Source organism: Peromyscus eremicus, chromosome 6 (genome assembly GCF_949786415.1).
Source record: "Peromyscus eremicus chromosome 6, PerEre_H2_v1, whole genome shotgun sequence".
NCBI classification, from domain to species: Eukaryota; Metazoa; Chordata; class Mammalia; order Rodentia; family Cricetidae; genus Peromyscus; species Peromyscus eremicus.
The window spans coordinates 74,278,558-74,302,084 of NC_081421.1; the positions used below are offsets into that span (position 1 = coordinate 74,278,558).

The following is a 23,527-nucleotide window of genomic DNA, read 5'->3' on the forward strand; positions in this document are numbered from 1 at the left end:
TCACAGCAGTAACGAGGACTTAAGAACACATTTGGAGAACTCCATCCTATCAGGTAGTTCCACAATTTCTACACCCACAGACATGACTAGCATCTCATTTTGGTAGGAACACTTACCTTCCTCAGACACAATTAGGAAGCTTTGCTGGCTTGCCATCAGAACAGGAAAAATGAAGGGAAGTCTTTAAGATCCCAGAAGTCTACCCTAGAGGCATTTGTCAGTGGGCCTTGAATATAGCTTAGACTCTGTAGTCTCCAAATAAAGACTTCAATTTGAAGGTTAGGACTCTTTCTCAACAGTGCTTGGAGTTAACCCATGTGTTCGCAGGGCAGTGTGTGATATATGCCAATTCACACACCACACAGACAAAAGGCTGCGACACCCAAGGGACCTGGAACTATGGCAAACAGTCAGCTCATGGCTGTCAAACTTGGACATGCTTGCTCAGGTGTCTCTATCGTTACTTTGATCATGTAACTTCAAAAGCTAATGTTACTGCCTTCATTTTATCAGGAATCTTATTGTAGCCGTTAAGTTCTGAAACCAAGGTCCACCTTACAAATGAGGAGACCAAAACGTACGTTTTTAAAAACTCCTATTAACTAGCTATGCCTCCAGCTAAGGTGAGACCAGAATTAGAACTCAGTGGAAGTTCCAGAGTTGATTTCTTCCCATCAGCACACATTATCTTTACTTGCTTTTACAAGGAGTCTTTCCTGAAATAGATCACACTGACTGGTGAGTATTGGGTCCGTGCCTTTACCCAACTCAGAGGAAACAGTTCTTTCTAGGAAAGTGTTTTGGAAACTACTGTAACTAATTTCCTGACAAGTAAGTCTCACGTTGTATACCAGTCAGCACACTGACAACCCCGAATCTCAGTGACTTAAAGGATTTCTCCATCATGACACAGTCCATGTAGGCGAGGTGGGTGAAGGAGACACACCAGAGGAAGACCTAGTCTCCAGTCACTCCAAGACCAAGTCTGACAAGTGATCTATGGCCCAAATTAAGTTCAGAACCCCTGCTCTTTCTGCCTAGCATGACAATTCTTCTACAAATAGGGACCACTGAAACAAGGTTTTCTGTACATGACAGGCTGCCAAACACACAAACTCATAGTAGCTGTGACTTATGCATAAGATCAAGCCAGACAAATCTCAGCATGGATGGAGGAGGGCCTAATAAATTCCCAACCCATAGCTTAAGAGCTATGGGCAACTGAGGGCTGCCGGCAGGGACAGTGTCAGTTTGCTTCAGGGATGCAGGCTCTGTTGACTGCCAATGCTCCAGTGCATGGCCCTGTGTGCATCCTGTCAGCATGGAGTAGACTCAGTGGGTTTAAAAAGAGTACATGATGTTGGGAGGGAAAAGTGGGAGTGGAGGATACAGTATGAAATTCTCAAACAATGTTTTTTTAAAGGAAAAAGGAGAACCCTTGATCTAGTGGTATTTACCCTTCCTACGCCCACAACATCTTCCCTTCAGTTCCTATTTCCAGCAAGAAGAAACATCTGGAAAGTTACACAGGATAGCCCATTTCCTTACATCACTTCTCTCCATGCTCTCCCAGCTACAACTCAGTAATGTGGACCTTACCTGTAGCAGCTTATCTCTAGATGCTCCGAGGGAAGAAGATGGGGTTTGGAGACAGAGCATTTCCTCTGTGACACTTTCGAACACATTTATTAGATTATATTAATGATATGACAATGTGGTGCAATGGTATAAACTAAATGACACAACAGTATTAAATGCTACCAGTAACTAAAATCAACATCAACATTAAATAATACAAATACTGCATGATAGAAATACTGATAGCAGATACAGTGATGAAACTGAGTGACACAGTCACACTCATGCTGATAAACTCCTAAACGAAACAGTGACACATAGGCTAAGTGACAGAGGCTAGATGATACCACGATCAACACTCAGCATCTGTCCAAATGCAAAGCATCTTGACCCCAAGCCCGAGACACTGCCGACTCATCCAGCCACACAGGGATGGCTGTTTGCAGATCTTCCCTCTTCTCGGCTCACAAGGAGCAGCCTGCCAGCAAGGAGACAGGACAGAGCCTACACAGGGAAGGTAAGTCAGACCATCTCCCATCAGCCAAGGTGGCAACACGGGGCTTTGGGGCTGTTTGACAGACAGGCTATTACCATGTAATTACTAAGGTTGCCAAAGAACTCGATATGTTACCCAGGCTAACCTCAGACTCAAGATCCTCTTGCCTTTGCCCCTAAAGTGCTGGGATTATAGGCATTTGTCACCATGCCTGTAATGACTTGTTGGGCTTTACCAAAGCATTTGTACAATTCTTCAAGACTTATCTTCCCAGACCATCTAACACCAAAGATTTAATTGGATTAGTTTGGTTTTTCTAATTGGTTTGGTTTTTCTAAGACTTGGTCTTACTCTGTAGCCCAGCCTGGACTGGAATTTACCCTGTAGCATAAGCTGGCCTCTAACTCACAATCCTGCCTCGGCCTCTCTAGTGCTGGGATTATAATCATGGACTATGACTGGCTTCCAAAGCACTTCTGTGCTGAGTAAGAGTCTCTTACTCAGGCTGGCCTGGAACTCTCCACCCTCTTGCTTCCTTCACAAGTGCTGGGATTACAGGCGTGCACCATCACGCCAGGCTCCAATCTGAAGTCACCAGCTGGTTTCTATGGTGCACATTAAACAAGTGGGCTGATAAACAAGATGAACTAGCCAGTCTGCTAACATGGTGACCCACTCTCAATTCCTGGCATAGGACTTTGTCTCCGCGAGGAAGATGAAATCGAAAGCTCTAGGATCACGGAGCACACCACTCCAATGGCAGAGGAAGCTAGATGCCAAAGAGGACCTTGAGGTCAGCCAGGGTGAGCTTGGTGACAGATCCTCCAGATCCAGAAAGGACCTGTTTGGCCAAATCTTTCTTTTTTTCTTGGAGCTGTAAGATCTTCTCTTCCACTGTCCCCTCACAGACGAACCTAAGAGCAAGTGACAGCAAACATCAGAGCCCAAGTGACTTACTGAAGCACGCGTTCAAACTTCTCTCCACCTCAGTTTTGAAGGAGAATCCACACAACTCCCACTACACATGTCCGTTTAAAGTGATGCGCCGCAGACTAACTTTCTTCCTAAAGTGAGGGAAATTGCAGATGACATTTCTATCTAGAACAAATGTAGAGGCCCAGCTTTTACTCAAACTCTATTTTGACAAGGTCAGAAGGGCCTCAAAGGTCAAGTATCTGTGTGTTTAGGTGCAGAATGTCTAATTTCTTAGCTAATGCATATCATAACCAAGCTTTTCTTTTTTTTTTTTTTTTTTTGTTTTTTTGAGACAGGGTTTCTCTGTGTAGCTTTGCGCCTTTCGTGGAACTCACTTGGTAGCCCAGGCTGGCCTCGAACTCACAGAGATCCGCCTGGCTCTGCCTCCCGAGTGCTGGGATTAAAGGCATGCGCCACCACCGCCCGGCTCCATAACCAAGCTTTTCAATTGAAGTCACCACTCACTCAAGTACCCACTAAGTATGTATGTATTTATATATGCATATACCATGTCCTATGGGAGGTGACAAAGAGTATAGTTTCTTCTCTGTAGGAGAAAACCAAGATACGAATATCCAATAATAATAAAAATAACAATAAGACAGTGGGAGTGTGTCCAGGGTACAAAAGGCAATCTGTGTAAGGCAGTCAAAGGAGGCTCCATTAGAGTCAACTCTTAATGTGTGGTGTGCAGGATGACCAGGTGTTTGCTAGATGAGATGGTGGAGCAGGCACAGCATCCCAGGAAATTAGAACACATGTAAACTGTGGCTGAGCTCTAGAACATGGTTGAATTAAAGATCATGCTGTCTAATCAAGTCCACTGGTAGCAAAAGTTCAGGAGCTGTGGGCCAGGTCCTCAGTGGTTATCCCCACCACACCAAGACCCTGACAGTAAATCTACAGGAAGTGAGCCCTTGAAGGCGTGCCCTGTCCCAGCAGACCATCAGTTAGAAAGAGCCCTCTGCTGGCAATGTGGAGTACAGGAATCAGCAGAGCTGTGTAGGGAGCTGGCAGTGGGGATGGAAGGAAAGGGTGGTTAACAGTCTAGAAAATACAACTGAAGGCCTGGGCATGGGACTAGGGAGAGGAAGGAGGCTGGTTTCTGGCTGTACGGCTAGAGAAACGGGCACTATCCACACAGATAATGCACATGGATGTACTGAGGCAGTAGGAAGCCAACATTTCAGATGGACATTTTTATCCCAGAGGCTGTAGTTATACTCGGCACATTCAGGCGCTCAGCAGCATTCATTTTGGTATCCAAATGCACACGCAGATGAATGAAGACAATGAGCACTTGCATACTCAGGTTTACATGTTTAGCAGGGATCTGGGTACCTGGGTTGGAAGTTTAGGAGACAGTGGAACTAAAAATACAGATTTTGTACTTACTGGAGTGATATAATTAAAGGAGGAAAATAAGGAATGAGCAGAGAAGAGAGCTAAAGTCAAGAAAACTAATTACCACTGCATGTGGCAAATTTTGGAGCTCACCAGTGACCCTCAACAAGAACAGCGTATATGAAATGAGGGAAGGCACTCTGCAAGATTGAGGAAGAAATGGAGGGAAGCAGTACTGACTGTGTCTTCTAAATTCTTCACTAGACCCTGTCAGCAAAGGAAGCAAAAACAGGGCCATAGGAAGAGTGGACTGTAGCAGTGAGGCACGTTCCAGTGGTCCCAAGGCCATGCAGGCCCCAAAGGAGCGAGCATTCTGCAAAGTAACTGGCTGTGCCCTTCAAAGGCAATGTCAAAATCAGAGGAGGAAGCACTGTGCCAGATTAGAGGATCCAACGTCAGGACAACCAAATGCCACTCGGATACGAGATCTGCTCTGCTGTGAAGAAGGACAGCATCGGGAGAGATGAACCCGAGAGTGGATTGATCAGGCTATATTATCCTGATGTTAACATTATAACGCTGATCCCTTCACACACACACACACACACACACACACACACACACACACACACACACAGGAACTTTCTGGTAATTCCTTTGCAACTTTTCTGTCTGACTGAGACTATGCCATACTAATAGTTAAAAAAGACAAGGGCAGGGAGCAAGCCCTTCACAGCTGCCTCCTTGATGAGCTGTGGCTTATCACCATACATGCTTACGTTTTAACCATGACCAACAAGATTACCTCAGATTGCTTCTTCCCTTTCTGACCAGTGTCTCTGAGGTATGCCTGCAGAACATCATTAGTGAAGTAGTCACCAAACACTTCCTATTCTATAAAAATCTTCCCAGAGATGGTTTTCACAAAGGAAGACGCCGAGAAGGGCCTGGTGCCTCTGCTTACCTGTGTACGACGACATCCTTCTCCTGTCCTACTCTGTAGATCCGATCACAAGCTTGGTCTTCAAGTGAGGGATTCCTGTTAGAGAGGTGTAACTCAGAAACACCAACATCCTACACAGGGCTGACAAACCACCACCTACAGCCAAGTCCAGACCACAGTCCATTTTTGTATGCTTCTCTGACTAAAAATAGTCATTACATTTTCAAAGGGGGTTAAGGAAACAACATAAAACAAAGAATATGCAACAGAGCTGGGCGGTGGTGGTGCACACTTTTAATCCCAGCACTCAGGAGGCAGAGGCAGTTGAATCTCTGTGAGTTCGAGGCCAGCCTGGTCTACAGAGTGAGTTCCAGGACAGCCAAGGCTACAAAGAGAAACCCTATCTCAAAAAATAAAACAACAACAACAAAAAGAATATGCAACAGAAAACTACGTGCCCTGCAAAGCCTAAAATGCTTATAGAAGTCTGTCAAGCCCGTTCTAGAAGGAACTGGCCTAAAAGACCAGCTATCTTTTTACTCTCTATTGAGAGACTGGGAACAGGCTTCTAATAGCTATTAGCACTATCATCAGTCAGCCCCTGTAAGAAACGGAAGTGAAACCAGGTTCCTAGTCAGTCTTTACTAGCTGATGACCACAGACAGATCTAACAATACCCTCCAGGCTCAGAACCTACTTGGAAACAAGAGCTGGTTAATATTCTCAAATATATCTTTCAACTTTAGTGTTCAGCGGTTAACTAAAGAGATATAATTTGTTCCCTTCCTTATAGATTCTCATTATCAACTGTAAGTGAACCTCATCTTTCCTCTTCAGAATCTGGGTAATAGTTCTCCATCTCAAACCCGGTGTGATTCCTAGTATGTTTGCTTTACTTCTGTGTATAGGAAAATCCTAAGTACACCTACACACGTTCTCCACAAACATGGCAAGCTGGCCTCTTTGCAGCAGTTGAGGCTGTGTGGAGAATTAGACACATCCTCCTGGATACAGTGCCTGGAGAAAGTATGATGGTGCAGACCTAAAATCCCAGGTACTTTACACACTGAGGCAGGAAGATCACAAACACCAGGCCTGCCTGGACTACAGACCAAGTTCAAGGCCGGCTTGCACAACTAGTGAAACCCTATCTCAAAGTAAAAAGTAAGCTGAGGTTAGTATGTGCAAGGCCCCAGCCTCAGTCCCTATCACTACAAAACGAACAAGACAAAGCCCGCAGCAGCAACGCTCATTTGCCTAAGTAGGAAATCAGAAACTGGACTGTGAGAGGCCACCTAGTAACACGTGACCTCCCTTGTCTTGTCCCAGGAAGGGCATGCACCAAGGCACTGGCACCACACACAGTGAAGCCAGTGGCTGCATATAACAAGCATTTCCGTAACAGTTAGAAAATCTCTCTTTTTCCTTGTGGAGTAACCAAGGTTGAGACTGCTTTGACTCCTTCTCAACAACTCTGTCTGAAAAATAGTATTCTAGAGACATCAAACTGAGTACTGTAGCTCTTAATAATGAGAAAAACCTGTGCTCCTCTTTTTTGTTGTTTTTTCAGGACAGGGTTTCTCTGTGTAGTTTTGGTGCCTGTCCTGGATCTCACTCTGTAGACCAGGCTGGCCTCAAATTCACAGAGATCCACCTGTCTCTGCCTCCCGAGTGCTGGGACTAAAGGCATGTACCACCACACCCAGCTTCTCCTTTTTTTTTCCTGTGCTCCTCATTTTTATGGGGAAAAAAGATGTTAGATTTTTTTAAGAAGTTAGTGAACAATAAATTCATGAACTACTTGACGCAGTCATGAAATGTTCAATCAGCAGTGCTGGAATGTCAGCCAGCCTTACAGTCCCCTTAGACGGGCTGTACAGACTGTCTCCACGACTCCCTGAAAGACACAACTAAGAGTTAAGACCTACTGCCCTCTACCCACTGCTCTCCCTGCCATGCTGCAGCAACTCAAGGAAAACCCTGGTTACCAGTGCATGTCCAAAAGGAAAAGGTGGTTCCCTCCAGTCAGATTGAGTCCGACACCGCCAGCCAAGAGGGAGATTAGCATAACCTGCAGAAGAAAACAGTCTATTAACTTCCGCACAGCTGGTCTTATAATCATCTGCCATAGACTGGGTCTTCAGTGCCCCAAAGGCCAGGTGGCAATGATGGTCCCCATCGTGGTTCTAGATCAGAGATGGTGGAACTTGGTGGGGTGGGTTCTATTGATCTTAAAGTCATCAGGACCTTCCTTTGAAGGTCCTATGAGACCTTGGCCCTTGACTCTTCCTCTGTCTTCTGTACTTCCTAGCCATGAGATATGTGGTTGTTTCCTTTCACACACTCCTGCCATGATATGTTCCCTTATCTGAAGTCCAAAAGCATCAGGGTTCACTGACCATGAGCTACTGAAACCTCCAAAAACGTCAGCCAAAGCAACCCCTTCTCTTTACACCAGGTATTTGAAGGGACAGAAAGAGCTAACCAGAATCTTTCCATCTCTAGTTCAGGAAGGTCAAAACATAAGAAACACATTCCTTTCAAATTCCCCCAGTGCAATGTTTTGAAACATTAAGAATGCCATTTCTTATACCTCATCTTTGAAAAATTTCTCACATCCCACAGAGGGTCAACCTCAAAAAGCAGTCTGCCAAAACATACAGACACTGTAATTCAGATCCTCTGGTCAACTTTGCATTAGCCAAATTATGACTAGTCCTAAGACCACGCCCCTCCAGCTAAATCATCCTTCCTTCCATTCAACTAGTGCTTCCTGATCCTTACCTATTCCATGGCCCTATTCTCCTGCATCTCATGTCAAAAACCCACATCTCTTCAAGGCTTCCTCCTCTAGAGATTTCTCTGATCCCAACCAGCTCTGCTGACTGTTCAGTTTAGTCCTCCTAAGTCATTCTTTTTAGAGTGCTTGTGTACTTTGGTAAGGACCTCCAGTAAATTATAAACATCTGGAAGGATCAAAACTATTTTTAAGTTGAGGTGCTACATTATGTTGCTTTACACCTAAGAACAATTTGTTTCTCAATTCCACAGGCCTGCTGTGCGCATTCATACCTGAGGCCCCCGGGAGTGGTTAAATGCCTCCACCAAGTCCATCCTCTGTTTGGGGTTGACAGAGCCATCGATGGTGGCATACGTCAGTCCGTGCTTCCTGAGGTGCAGGGCTACCACTTGCAGCATGCTGGTCCACTGAGAGACAATGACACTAGAGAGGAGAAAACAAAACCAGAAACCATCAAGAGACCATGCAGTCTCCTCTGCAGGCCGCAATGCCATTAGTCTCAAGATTATTTATAAAATGCTCACAAGGAGAATCCGTTACCTAAAGGGCAAGTGTCTCCCAAAGAGCTGTGTGTGCAGGCTTGGACCCCGGGTGGCAGTGTTGGGGTGCTATGAATGGTGATGAGGCAGAGCCTAGGGGAGGCAGGCCTCTAAGCGGACTGCAGAACTCAGCTCTTCGTGCTCCCCAGCTTGACATGTGACTGCTTGTTCTGACACGTAGCCCTGCTAATGCCGTTCGCTCCCTCAGCAACAGCTAAGCCAATGGGAGCTACCCAAAATGTGTCTGCTGTCTAAGTGCTCCTGTGAGACCTTTCGTGGTAGTGGCATGAGGCTAACTTGGGCACACATTAAGTCACACTGTAAGTCTATGGTTCTCCCACCTATTCCTCAGCTCCACTCTCACCTGGTGTTAGAGTCAGAAGAAAGGACTGCCTAGGCTAAAGTAATGACCCCAGCTGTCTTTTGTTTAGGGTCCTAGTGTTCATCCAAAAACCTGTTGTCCTGCGGCCAGTAAAACAGCTGATAGGTTGCTCGCCCCAAGCATATCTTAACCAGAGCTTTAAATTTTTAAAAGGAACTATTCCATATATATGCAATACAGTTATGTAATACAGGCGTGTGGGTGTGTGGGTGGGTGGGGGTGTGGAGGTGTGGGGTGTGTGTGTGTGGGGGGGTGTTATTCTATACACGTGAAGGCACAGCAAACGACGTAACCAGCCCACTGGACTGTGAACCCAGCTTAGGCAGCTCGGCAGCTGCCCGCTAGGCTCCCTGCTCCCTCCCATGTTCTTCTACTGTTCCCGACACCTCCCTTACCCAGATCCTCAGGGGGGTGGTAAGCCAGGACCCCGTTCAACGCACACCACAATATTTCAATTAGAAATCACAGAATTTATACCATACTACTCAATGCGTTCTGTAGGGCATGACTTAAGCTAAGACTTGAGAGCATCACAAACATCAACTTTCCTTGCACAAGTACTGAAATGATGCTCACCTCTTTTGGGACCCTGAGCCTTTTCGGATTGCCTCCAGTTCTGCCAGCAGAGAAGACACCTGGGAAAGGTCACATAACAGTGCAGTTTAAGCCATTCACTTTTCTCTCTTCTCCTGAATTACAGAAGCAATTTCCCAGATAGCTTCTATGCTTCTGGCCTGGCTGTCTACTCACTCTCCTGCAGCCAGAGGCTATTTCTTAAATGTAGGCAGTCTGTTGCCTCCTCTCCATGACTTCCCCTGAGGATAAAGCCCAAGCCCCTTCTGACCTGCTGGGTCCATGCTGCTCTGACCTCTGTTCATTCCTCACTAAGCCCTCCTCAAAGGACACATCAGACTGAAATCCTTTATCCAATAGGCCATATATACCTGGTCTCTCTATTTTAGAATATCATTTTCCATGGCAGCTTAATGTCATTTTTCTTTGCTTTAAAGATTTCTTTTTTTCTGATTTTTAATTGAAATATAATTACATCACTTTCCCTTTGCCTTTCTTCCCTTCAACCTCTCCCATGCACCCCCAACTTCCTCTCAAAATGATGGCCTCTTTTATTTATTGTTACACACACACACACACACACACACACACACACACACACACACACCCCCTACTTGGTCCATTTAGTACGGCTTGTGTCTATATGATTTTAGGGCTGACCTCTTGGACCTGGATCACAGTCAGGGGTCTCACCCCTGGGAGACTGCTCTCTCTCTCAGCAGCAGTCTTTAGCTGCCTATGGTTCTTTGTTACGGGTAGGACCCTGTGAGATCTCCCCCCACCACATTAATATGTCTGTTTGGTACTGTCATTGTTCAGGTCTTGTTTGGCCACATTGTTAGGGGATCATGGGTGTCCCCCCTTTAAGTGTGGGTTAGGTGCTACCGCATAGGTTCCACTCTTTGTTTCTACTGCCATGGTTCTGATCATACTTCCCAATCATTGCTTAGTAGTCATCCTTTGCTCTCAGGACCTCAGTTGCTCCAAGGAGCTGAATGCTATGTGTCTGGCTCACTCCTGCACTCCTGGCCTCTAGGACTTTGCCGGAAGAGGGAAGGCTCCAGCCTAAAATTCACAGAAGAAAGCAAAAGAGCTCTGCCAGCTTTAAGCCGCTTCCTGCTTACATGAAACCTAACATGATTTGAATCTTCTAATGGACTCATGGTAAGAAGCTGAGTACTAAGGCAAGGACACAGCAGCTAACTCTAATGATGTTAGAGTATACAGTCTGGTCACACACAGGGCTCTTATTATCTTTCAGTTATTTTATGGTAAATGCTTATGTTGTAGAATATTATTTTAAGGTGTGTTACTTTTGTTTATGTTGCATTTGTTTAACTCTGTGAAGCTGTGTTACTGTGCCTGTCTAAAACACCTGATGGTCTAATAAAGAACTGAACAGCCAATACCAAGGCAGGAGAAAGGATAGGTGGGGCTGGCAGGCATAGAGAATATATAGAAGGAGAAATCTGGGAGGAGGAGAAGAAGTAGCCAGAGAAGGAGGAGGACATCAAGGGCCAGCACCCAGCTACACAGCAAGCCATGGAATAAGAGTAGGATTTATAGAAGTAAGAGAACGGGAAAAGCCCAGAGGCAAAAGACAGGATAATTTTAAGTTAAGAAAAGCTGGCTAGAAACAAGTCAAGCTAAGGCTGGACATTCATAATGAAGAATAAGCCTCCATGTGTGATTTATTTGGGAGCTAGGTGGCGGTCTCCCCCCCACCCCCAAAAGAGAAAAGAGTAAAAACCCCCAACAACACACCTAGCTTCATGTTCTAAAATTTTAACTATGGGACAGCAAGATGCCTCAGCAGGTAAGGGTGCTTGCTGCCATGCCTGACAATTTGTTCCATCCCTGGACCTCATCTGGTGAGAAAAGAGAACTAGCTCCCACAGGTTCTCCTGAGTTCCACAACTGACTAAGGTACACAAAATAAAACATGCAAACCAACCAGCCAACCAACCCTTTTAGATGGTAGTTAGGAGGCAGCATGCTGTTCCTCTGGTAGTGACTTTCTTTCTAGTTCACATCTTTGGGAAAGGCAGTTTAGGTGCAGACAGAGAGAAGAGCCAGCCCTCCTTTGATGGCATATGGGCTAATGAAGAACATCCTAAGCCAAAAGAGAGGCAGGACTTGAGTTACAGTATGGCATTGTCCTCCTGGAATAAAGTCCTCTAGCCTTCACATTCTTTTATGAACTAGAGCTGCCTGAATGCCTGATGGAGACAGAGCTCTGGAGAAAACACGACTCACAGATGGAAACCTTCCAACAAGTCCAAGTAATTGTCATTGGCACACTACACGGTCTCCAGGGTCATGTCTCTAGGTTTCCTTCCAAGCTTTCCCTAAACAAACTGCTCACTTGCTCAGTCCCCACTCCTAGCATAAAACTGGCAGCCCTTCCCTAGTCATCTGTGACAGAGAACCTTCCTTGATGACAGAGCTGTCCCAAATTATCTTCTGAAAGCCCATCATGAATGAAGGCTTTAGAGGTTTTTAACAAAGTGAGGCTTTAAGACTAGTGGGGGACTCTAGAATCTGGCAGTTCTAACTCCGCTCTCACACAGCTCTTCCCACGTGCACAAGTGAGGTACTCCAACACGGAAAAAAGGTCATTCCATCTCTCCATACAGCACAGAGGTGACAAAGGTACCTTGGTGCTCCTTCGTGTGTTGTCAAAAAGCTCCACCTTGAAGCATGTGCCGTTGAGACAAACAGTGGGTGACGGCTCTGAGGCGTCGAGTTTGGACAAGGTCAGAGCGCTGAGCTGCTCTTCCAGGGACAGGACAAGGCCTTCGCTCTCCAGTTCTGTCGGGTCCAGGGCCTTGGAAGGACAGAGAGGGATGGGAACAGGGGACAGCGAAGTGGCACGCTTCCTTTCCAGCTGATTTCCAAAACTCCAGAGTAAAGTATCTTTTACCTCTAGTACTATGGAAAAGGCCCTGTCTAAAGTTTTTCACAGATAAACTACATGATGCGAGTTAAACACTTGCCAGACAGATTACATAATCGTTCTATTTTCATAGTCATTCAGCTGACAGTCAAACAACATTAAGCTTCTGAAACGAGACTCTAGACACGTCTAGAGTAAAGCTACTTTCCACTTTGTACTTGAGTTTCCATGAGCCTCAGGACTGAACAACAGTAACTACACAAGCTTTACGACATTCTGAGATACCAAACCATTCACAAATGGATTCCTTAACACAACGTCACTTCCTGGTCTAAAATAGTGTGTATCTAAAACAATCTGCTGCCGTGAGAACGAACAGACATCAACAGAACGTGTCAGAAGCCAGTCTTCCCCACCCGCTCTAGCCCTGCAGAGCCCTTTCCCTTCTCTGGGGCCCCCCGGGCTGAAAAGTGCTGGGCTGCTGTGCTCTCACCGACTTGAGCAGGGAGAGGTGGCAGCAGCACTGGCGAAGCCGCAGCAGCTGGGACAGGACGTGGACGGTGCTGGGTCTCTGCGAGCTTGCTGCAGCAGAGCACTGGGGCACGCTGGGCCCAAACTCCTGCGCCACTTCCAGAGAAGACGAGCCCCAGGAAAGAGCACAGGATTGAAACAGGGAAAGCTGGGGGGAACTGGGAACTGAGGGAGGCCAGTTAAGCTTGTTTGATCTGAGATTCAATAATTCAGCTGTAGCATACTTTAAAAAAAAGGATTTTGGGTGCTATGTGTGCCCAGGTGTGCATGTGGAGGTTAGAAGAGAACCCGCAGAGGTCAGTTCCACCCTCCATCCACTATAGGGTCCCAGGGACTGAACGCAGGCCATCAGGCTTGGTGCCAAGCACCTCACCAGCTGAGCCTTCTTAACATCCTATAACATAAACATACAGCATACATGTTTATGAAGTCAGATGAAGTACTAGGTTTTTCTGTTGGCCTGCCTTGCCTAGTTTAAATAATGCAGATTTAGAAAACAGAAAGAAGTCCTTGTGTTTCAAGATCAGTGTATTTTCTTCTGGCTTAACAAGCTTTTAGTTTCTGGTACCTGGAGCCCATAAGCTGGTTCTGCTATTTTAACAGCTAGAGTCCCACTTTCAGTGGCTACGTTAGAGTGTCCCTGGCTTACCTCTACTGAACGGATTATCAGGGCTTCTCCCGGGCTGGCTGCCTCTACCTTCGTGTCTCTTTAGATAGGACTGGAGAGCTGACCTGTCTCAGATCAAGAAAGGAAATCACATATGACGGCCGCTAAGGCCGGACTGCTTATGGTGGTTGCCGCTTAACTTGGAGTGGGGCCTGGGCAGGGTATAGAATGCACTGGCTAAATGATGCCCAGCTCACAGCAAACATGAGCCACAGACAAAGCAATAATCAATTATTATTATTTACAAAACAAAACCTTTTGAATATTGGTAGTAAGTACAAAGTACAAGAAGACAAAAACCACATTCTTCTCGGAAACAAAACATGCCATACAGAAGGGAGCAAATGGAGAATTCCAAGAACAACAAGAATTGAGAGACAGTGCAAAGAAAACAATAGGAAAGATTACAAAGCTGTTTTTTATCTAAGCTCCAGTGAGATGCTGGGCAGTAGGTTAAAGGTCAAAGAGTCATTATCCATACAGCCCCCCAAAGAGCAGATAGATCACACACCCTCTGATTTCTATGTAAACAAGACGATTAAAAGTAGAGACAAAATTCTGCCTTCCGGGCTGGAGAGATGGCTCAGCGGTTAAGAGCACTGGCTCTTCCAGAGGACCTGGGTTCAATTCCCAGCACCCACATGGCGGCTCACAACCGTCTGTAACTCCTGTTGTAATAGATCCAATACCCTCACACAGACATACATGCAAGCAAAACACCAATGCACATAAAACAAGAATCAATAAATCATTAAAAGAAAATTCTGCCTTCAATGTATATGAGAGACAGATAATCCAGAAGGGAGGGAGGGCTCTCTGGAATATAAAGATGTAACATGTTAGAATCATACGTGACACTGAAGGACACCTGAGTCCAGACTCTTCCCCAAGCCAAGAAAGGAAAAACTAAAGCAGGAGAAGAAGGTGCTTCTTCATGGCACACACCTCGACCTTGCCAGGAAGACGTCGTAAACAGCCTGCTCGGCCTCAGACAGCTTTAAGCGGTGCAGCTGAAGTCTGCGCTGGGGCAGCGGTACCTGGAAGATGAGGGGAGGGGTGGAGTGAAGGCCTGGGAACCAACCCAACACTCAGAGCAAACCCTGCACACTGCCTCTGGCCCCAGTCTCTGCACAGCTGCTCCTCCTTCCCTGGGAAGGACTGTGCCAACCCAGCACCAGGGGCGCTCCTGACACGGGGCTGGTCTACCTGAGGTCCTGGTCACCCTCCTTCCCTGGCTGTGCCGGACGTAGGCAGAAATCTGGTTACCAAAGGTTTACCAGTGGAATCCAGTTGGTCTTTTGTTCTCCTCAGCAAAAGGCTCCTGGTTAAAATGCTCAACCGTTCTCCTCCTTTCAATGAACCATTGTCAACCTGACTCTTCCAAAGACTGAAGTCATCAAACGGGGAACAGCGGAGAAACCTTTTTAGGGCCAGGAAGGGCACAGAGCAGGGAGAGGATGGAATTAGTGTTCAAAGCAAGACACAATGAAAACAGACCAGAACTGTTACCTCTGTGACCCCATCCCATCCGAAAATAATTCCATACATTGTCTGCTAGACAGGCCCAAAAGACCCAAGCCAATCAGGAACTCCACATTGTAAAGATGTGCATTTGACATGAACAATGTGAACAGTCAAACAGGACATACACAGCTACAATTTATTACGAAAGCATCAATGCTAGCAAAGAAATGCCAAAGCCTTTTATGGGTATATTTGAAAAGAAAAAAAATTTGAAATCAGCATTCTTTTCTGTTTGCCTCAAATAAATTGCAATCCTGCCCTTAGGCCTGGTATTTTAAAGCAAAGAAGCCTAAAACAGCTACTGGACCGAAGAATGGTAACCCTAGCTTCCTTTAATTCAAGCTGCTCTAGATTTTTACATGAATATAGAATACTGTTCAGTCTGTGAATTGATAATACTTTCTCATGAATACCCATCCTTTGCCTTTAAAGCTTGCCATCTGCTACACAAGATAATCTGGACACACCAGAGCTTCATCACTACACATGCAATGATGATGAAGGGTTACAGGCTAAGGACAGGGGTTCACATTAACGACCCCAAAGAGGCCACTCACTTCATTAGTGAATACATATCCAATAGGTTGTTCTGAATGGGGGTCCCGGTGACAGCCCACCGGGCCTGAGCCTGCAGCTTACACACAGCAATGGATGTCTGTATTTGAGGATTCTTCACATTGTGAGCTTCATCCAGTATGATTCGAGCCCAGACTACCTGAAGCAAAGGTGCTGAGACGCCCTGGAAGAAACAAAGTGATAGCCAACACCAGTATGGGAACACGTTTGTTCCTCCAGGAGATGAGGGGACATGACCAGTAAGTGCTGACTCTCTAATTTGCTTCCACCCTTCCATTGAACTAAGTTCAGAAACCAAGGGCAGAACTTCTCAAAAAGTTCAAATAAATGGTCACTTCAGAGTCTGTCCCTGAACTTAAAATCCTAAGGGTAAAATGCTTTGTAATTTGAATTTTCATTTATTCTTTCAGTCTACATTCAGCAGCGGCATTAACAATGTTTGGCCAGGAATACACCAGGTGTAAATTCACTCACTCATTAAAATATTTACTAAATTTACAAGTCTATTTTTAGTTGTAAGATGCTAAGTCAAAAACATAAAGGCCAGCTCACACCCTCAAGGAGCTCAAACTCTAGCAAGAGAGGCAAACGTAACCAGAGCATGAAGTCTATGCAGAAGTCGCTCAGTACAGGACATAGAAAGTTTGCTAATGCATGACTTCTTCCATTTCCCAACACAGCAGAGCCCCACCCCAGCTGAACAGCCACAACCAAGTGAGCACCAGATGCTGGGGAGACATTCTTCCAAACGCTGAATAAGGGAGCAGTACAGAAAGCCTTCCTTCCTGAAACCGTGTAAGACCAATGCACCTGAGAAAGAGTGTGGCTAAGCACAGTATCCAGAGATAACCAGAGGGTGGCAGGTATGACAGTGTGCAGTGTGCAGTGCCACAGGGAGGGAGCAGACGAGGAGAGATGAAGGATCGAGAGGGCACGATTATAAGGCACCGGAGACATTATGTAATGGAATCTGGGTTTTATCTCAAGAGCCACGGAAAAGCATTGAGGTTGGTCATGAGCTAGGGACATACTCTATGAATTGCCCAAAATACAGAAATCCTCACAAAATTATACAATAAAGCCTGTACATCAGCTAAGCATCCCTCAATCTGCCTAGGAACAAAGAGTTTTTCAGGGTTATCGATCGTCTGGTCTCTGACCCATCTATAGCGCTATTATTTACATGGCCCTTTCTGGGAGGCAGAGGAAAGGCAGGCAATCACAGGTTAACGCATACTAAACATAAAAAATACAGGAGAGTATACTCCACATAGATGCAAGCATTGAATAAGACTCTTCTGCATGGCGGGAGACGTTGAGATCATGATGGGAGAACGTGCAGAGATGACCAGCCACACTAGTGGAAGCCCATGAACTGTGGACTGGTGGCTGTGGAGCTCCATGGGACTGGACTAGGCCCTCTGGATATGGAAGACAGTTGTTTGGCTTGAACTGTTTGGGGGGGCACCCAGGCAGGGGGATCGGGATCTAACCCTGGTGCATGGGCAGGCTTTTGGGAGCCCAGGCAGGGGGATCGGGATCTAACCCTGGTGCATGGGCAGGCTTTTGGGAGCCCGGTGACTGTGGTGTGACACCTTGCACAGCCTTGGTGCAGTGGGAAGGGGCTTGGACCTGCCTAGGCTCAGTGTGCTGGGCTCTGCTGACTCCCCATGGAAGACCTTAATTTGGGGGATGTGGGGATGCAGGATGGCTAGGGAGGGAGGACTGGAGGATGGGAGGAAGGGGAATCTGTGGGTGGTATGTAGAGTGAGTAGAAAATTTCTTAATAAAGAAAAATTTAAAAAAAGACTCTTCTGCATTCATGTGTGATTATTACTACCACAACTACAGTGTATGGTTTCTTTAGTTCTAACAACAGCCAAACTCTGTGCCAAGAACTAATTTATCACTGGGGTGCTTGTCCAGGATAAGAGCGAGCAGTAGGAAGGACTCATATCCACAGGTGGAGGAGTATCTGAAACATTCTTCTTGCAGGAAAATACTTTTGCAATCTCTCCTGTTAGGCTCTGTGTGCCTCTACCTCTACCTTCTGGCATCCCGGAGCCTTACCTCCACACTGAGGTTTGCACCTGGAACCTCTCCCTCTTGCTTCGTTGTGGGAATCTCCTTGGCCAGAAGGCTATAAGTAGTAATCACGATGTCATATGTAGAGAGTCTGCATGGATACAAAACAAAGCAAAGAGTAAACAGTTCCTCCTGGAGCCTGACAGAGGCAGAGGTGACTTCTTTATGAAAAGGCCTAGCAGAGAAATAATAGCTCAGTGTTAGGGTGCTTCCTAGTATGTTCAAGGCTCTGGGTTCAACTCCCAATAATGCAAAACTAAAACGTAGGGCGGGAAGGAACAATAGCAGAATTGACACTGAGTTTAATTATGTCCTTGGTATACACATGCACCCTGTCTCTGGTGTGTGTGTGTGTGTGTGTGTGTGTGTGTGAACTATGAGAGGCAGGTCTCTCTACCTCTTACCAGGTGTGTGTGTGTGTGTGTGTGTGTGTGTGTGTGTGTGTGTGTACTATGAGAGGCAGGTTTCTCTACCTCTTACCAATGTGATCATTTCTACTACAGTGCTCACTGTAGCCAGAACAGCCTCCCTTCCCATCCAGTGAGTCAGAAAGGAAAATCTCTAGCTGAAGTCAGATTAAGTTTGCAATGACCTGGTCAGAAAAGAAAGTAGGACAGGGTTGGAAAATAATATTTAATGATCTGAGGTGGGTGATGCTGACGTCCCTAAGGAAAAAGAAACCTTCAAAGCACTGTCAACCCCATGCCAATGTTACTTTCTCATACCACTTTACAACAGATTTGTGAAAACCCATTGACTTAGTTTTAGATTTTAAAGCTTAACTTAGTAAGTTTTAGGTCACCTTTCCTACATTATTTACCCACAAAGGTTCTTATTAAAGGCATGAATCTTATTCGAATATATTTAATATCATATACCTGAGAGACAGCAATAAATTCTTTTGGTAAAATGATACACCTAATTCCAAATGGCAGTTCCAGCTATGAATCCTCAGCATCAAATACAAGTGACTGGTGTCTTGTGAGTAACAAGCCCACTGTGCTCCAAGTGCACACCAAGTGAGCTCCAATCGTCTGAGGTCCAGAGCCAGAGCGGGCAGCCGTGAAGACTGCAGTCTGCCCCTAGTGCACTGACTGTGAGAACAGGTGTGCTGGCAGACTCAGGTCAGGCTCTAAAGGGCTCAGAGGTTAAGAGTTAAGAGCTGCTACCCAGCACATCGTGTGGCTCACAACTACCAGTAACTCCAGTTCCAGGGACTCTGATGCCCTCTTCTGGCCTCTACAGGTACCTACATGCATGTGGTGCACAAACATAACACATTAAACAAATAAATCTTTAAAAATTAAAAAATAAACCTTTAAAATTTAAAAAAATAAATACACATATAAAAATAAATGTCACCAATCTGGTAACAGAGCTCCAGAAGACATCTGCACTGTTCTGTGGGACACAAAATATCCAGTAGCAAGGGTTGGAGAGAGCTTACTTGGGAGGAGGAACAACAGTGGTCTTGTCCTTGGTTAGACTGCAAATTGCCTCAGTCTCCCATCCCAGTTAGAAACAGAAAACAGTTCCTTTAAGTTAACGCAGGTCTAGCTGTAGCTCAGGTGTAGGTGTTTACCCAGAATGTTCAAAGTATTCAATCCCTAGCACTGGAAAGAAAACCCAAAAACAACTACCTCCAGAAACCAAAAACTAAAGATTACCATCTGAGGTGATCTTTTCTCCCTCCAAAGCATCCCCTTTGGGGAATTTTTAGTTAAGTCTAACAATTCAGCGTCTAAAACTCTTAAGTCTAAACTTTTTGAATAGGTTATGTATGAAAATACAGCCACAAAAACTTCCTGAATGGTTTATGAATGAAAATACAGCTGTAAACACTCACACATTCACATAGCCTATAGCAGGTACATGACAGATGCTACCAAGAGGGCAGGTAAGACCAGGTGCTTTCTTTCATGCTCAGATAAACTGAAGGTGAGTTCTAGACTCAGACCTCAGTGCCCAAGAGACTGTGACATTTCCTCATTCCCCAGGGTTTACTAGGGAATGTGGCTGCCACCTGGCAAGCAGCTCAGTCACTGCAGGCCCCTCACACTGCAGCTTTGGCTAGGGAGAGTGACCGGCAGGCCGAAAACCACTGAACAGTAGACGTAGTAGCTGAGTGCAGGCTGTCTGATAATGAGACTGAGCATCGTCCACACATGATTAGCCCTGACGAAGAGAAGAAACAGACAAGCAGAAAGGCAAAGGGGCTCCTTAGATGGGTTGCAGACGCATCCAAGCACTTCCAACTTACACTTTTGCATGCCGACTCCTGTTTGGCCCATGGTAGAGATAGATTCTGAGTTTGTTGCTGTTCACTCGTTTCTCTACTTCGTTCTTCCAGTGATGGATCAGGGAAGCGGGGCAGACAATTAGTGTTCCATTGGAAGTCAAAACAGAGGAGTCTTGAGGGGGAGAGGCAATACCTAGTTATATTCATTGAACAGCCTTGAGCATTTACTTTCTCCTGACTGACTCACTCCTTTAATCGATATTTTTAACTACTGTTTTATTTCTACACAAAGCAAACAGAATAGGAAATGGAAGGTATTTATACCAAAATACTTTTTATTTTCTCCTATGAAAGTGTAGATTCTGAGTGTAAAGACAGGAGGAAAGAAAGTGGGCAGTATGTGACCATCTAAAAAGCAATGTCTTCACAGTGGCCGAAAGTGGAAGTGGGCCCTTTCCTAAGGCCTCCTGAGATGATTCACAACAGGGAATTATTGTTTTGTTTTGTTTTTTATCCGGGAAAATTGTAACTTAATGTACTTCTGCATTAAAATATAAATACAAATTACTATGTGTTAAATAGAGCCTATATATGAAAGTAGAAAAAGCCTCTTCTTTTTTTTTTTTTTTTTTTGGTTTTTCGAGACAGGGTTTCTTTGTGTAGCTTTGTGCCTTTGCTGGAACTCACTCTGTAGCCAGGCTAGCCTCGAACTCAAAGAGATCCGCCTGGCTCTGCCTCCCGAGTGCTGGGATTAAAGGTGTGTACCACCACCGCCCAGCGAAAAAGCCTCTTCTAAGACAAGCTAATGTCATTTGGAACCATCTAGTGACACAGTATCATCACTCCTCATCCACGTGTGCTGCAACAGTGCTTACCATGGGCCCTGAGAGCCAGGCCACATGCTTCTACCCACATAGCAAAGCAGGACTTGTGCTCACATTCACAGTAATTTACACAGTATTTACAGATAATATATAGCATCTTAAAACATGTATGAAGTTATATTTTTAAAACAAGAAAAAATCAAATATGCACCTTTTAAAAAGTACATTAGTTTGGATCTACCCAGGAGTTTATTTCCAATATTAACAGAAAACAGCAATTACTGTGTTTGACCTAACTCTTCTAGAGCCTAACCTACTTCCAGGGAACTTTTTCTAATCCCTGATGAACTAAGTTTAAATAAAAGGGGGAAGAATTCATTTATAACTGGCATATTCTGCATTAGAATAACACAGGGAAGTAGCCAATGCTGGTTTTCTAACAGATTAATAAGATGTGACCTTTTGTAGCCTGGAAACCTCCCTCTGCCGGCTCGAATAAGGTTGGAAATGGCAGAAGGTGCTGATATCTACCATCCTTGGAAAGCCACGTGACAGGCATGCTTTTGCCCTTGTCCTTGCTTTTCTCCTGGTTCTTCTTGGTTAGAATGAGTGCAATCATCGTCAGGGTTTTTCCTAAGCCCATATCATCCGCTGGAAAACAATACACACAGAGTCAACACGACTTGAGGAGAAGACTCCTCCTGTAGAAACTGACCCACTCGCTACACCAGTGGGGTCTTTGTTTTTGCAAAATGATGCACTATTTTGTATGGAGAGCTCAGTATACAAGAGTTAGATCTCACCCGTACCCCAGCTCTCTGTTACAGTGGCATTTTTCTAAGAGTGGATCAATTGACTTTTTCAGTTTCATGATGCTGCTTGGTCCTTCTGCTATTTCCAAAAGAACAATGTCTAGCTAACATAGCCTATTACCTACTCTACTGACGCTGCCACGGTTCCAACAGTCCTTCATTCACTTCTGTTATCCATTAGAGGCTATAACTGAACACTTCATTATATATGTATATGTGTGTGTGTGCATACACATATGCACGGACACACAAGCACCATATACCAAGACACATGTGTGGAGTCTGTTCTCTCCTTCTACTTTTACGTGAATTCCAAAGGTTAAACTCAGGTCACCAGGCTTTTACAAGTGTTTGCTGGCTGAGCCAATTCACTAGGCCTGCACTGGCCCCGCTCCAGCCACTGAGTTTACCTAACTTCTCTGCACACCACATGCAACACTCGGGCTCACTCATCAGGTTGCTATATTCATTCAAAATAATCACTGTGAGCAAGCAGAAGTAACATGTGAGCACATGGGCTATGATTCCAACTCTGCTTCTGCCACAGTCCAGGAGTCAATATGGGCAGCTTGTCTGTTCGGGTGGAACCTCCCACTCCTGCTTGATTCGGAAAGCCCCATTCCTCTCTCTCCAGACCCCACCCTCTCAGAGAATCTCCAACAAAGAAAAGGTGCCAAAAAAGCCCAGTTTGCATTCTTAGCAGCTCCTCCCTGAAGCTGCCAGTAGCCAAGACCCGACCAAAGCAGTCAGTTTTTGACCATTCTTGGGCACAACCCCAGCTTGTGGAGGACACATCACCCCTTCCCTCTACAGGGTGTATGAGGTCCCTGCTTTAGTTTGGGCATATGACTTCTCCGGCCCCGATCTCTGGGGCTGGAGGGTTCACCCAGGAGTTGCTTTGCTCAAATAAACCTGCTCTTTTGCTTTTTTAATTCAGCTTGCTCTGGCTTTCTGCATTGGGGGAGAAACCTATTATTTTGTTACAGAAAACCTATTACTGTCGACCAACCTCTGAGAGCCCTACTCCCAACATTAGGCCTTGGCTACCCTCTGTAAGTAACATGTAAGGACAGCTCTCACATTTCAGAACTGATAGGAGCAACTCACTCTGCCCACACCATTTGTATACAATGTGATTCTGCGCCAAACACTGCCTATGTCATGTGCTCCTAGAAAACTTCCTGGGCACTGAGGTTCCAAAATGCTTCTCTAGTTGGAAACATCCTCCAACCTACTGCTAGGGTCTAAGTGTAAGCCATGTGGCCCAATGAGAGAAGACTCCAGAAGACTACTCTCAGAATTTTGTCCTGTGAGCCTTCTGCTGATTTTGATCTGTGTAAGTTATAGTTGTGGGATGGACTAGATGTTGTGGGTTCAACTACCAATCTCTGAACCCAGGGCAGATGAAGCCGACACTGGGTGGCCTTAGCTTCCTTGAACACTCAGAGTAAAGTCATAGAAAAGTCTGTAATTGTGGCTATGGCCTAGAATACTAGCCCCTAGTCTCATGTTCCACAGCTTCTAGAGACTGTGGAGCCAGCAGAGAACAAACCCTCTGCTTGGTCAGAGTTGGTCAGAGTTGGCTGCCAACACTTCCTTTGGTAGGCCATGTATTTTTAACCAAGTCCTTACCATTTCTACACTTTAAGTTTCCCATCTGAAAAAAATGGATGTGACAACATCAAATGAAACAATACAGCAAGGTTAACATGGTGCCTAAGAATCCCGTAACTGTTGGCTCTT

General features: G+C 45.4%; 1 protein-coding gene across 1 annotated transcript in view; it reads right to left on the bottom strand.

Moving 5' to 3' along the window:
• Positions 1-2,829: 2,829 nt before the first annotated feature.
• Ttf2 (transcription termination factor 2) overlaps positions 2,830-23,527 on the bottom strand; it is a 32,922-nt gene continuing 12,224 nt past the window's right edge. Inside the window, exons 10-23 of the mRNA XM_059265963.1 lie at positions 21,504-21,623; positions 20,170-20,320; positions 17,895-18,000; positions 15,806-15,987; positions 14,991-15,144; positions 14,670-14,761; positions 13,707-13,789; positions 13,020-13,153; positions 12,287-12,457; positions 9,634-9,692; positions 8,409-8,559; positions 7,325-7,407; positions 5,358-5,432; positions 2,830-2,988 (exon numbers count right to left, since the gene is read on the bottom strand). Coding sequence (XP_059121946.1) covers positions 2,844-2,988; positions 5,358-5,432; positions 7,325-7,407; positions 8,409-8,559; positions 9,634-9,692; positions 12,287-12,457; positions 13,020-13,153; positions 13,707-13,789; positions 14,670-14,761; positions 14,991-15,144; positions 15,806-15,987; positions 17,895-18,000; positions 20,170-20,320; positions 21,504-21,623 — 1,706 coding nt within the window. The 3' untranslated portion in view covers positions 2,830-2,843. The remainder of the gene's footprint in view (positions 2,989-5,357; positions 5,433-7,324; positions 7,408-8,408; positions 8,560-9,633; positions 9,693-12,286; positions 12,458-13,019; positions 13,154-13,706; positions 13,790-14,669; positions 14,762-14,990; positions 15,145-15,805; positions 15,988-17,894; positions 18,001-20,169; positions 20,321-21,503; positions 21,624-23,527) is intronic.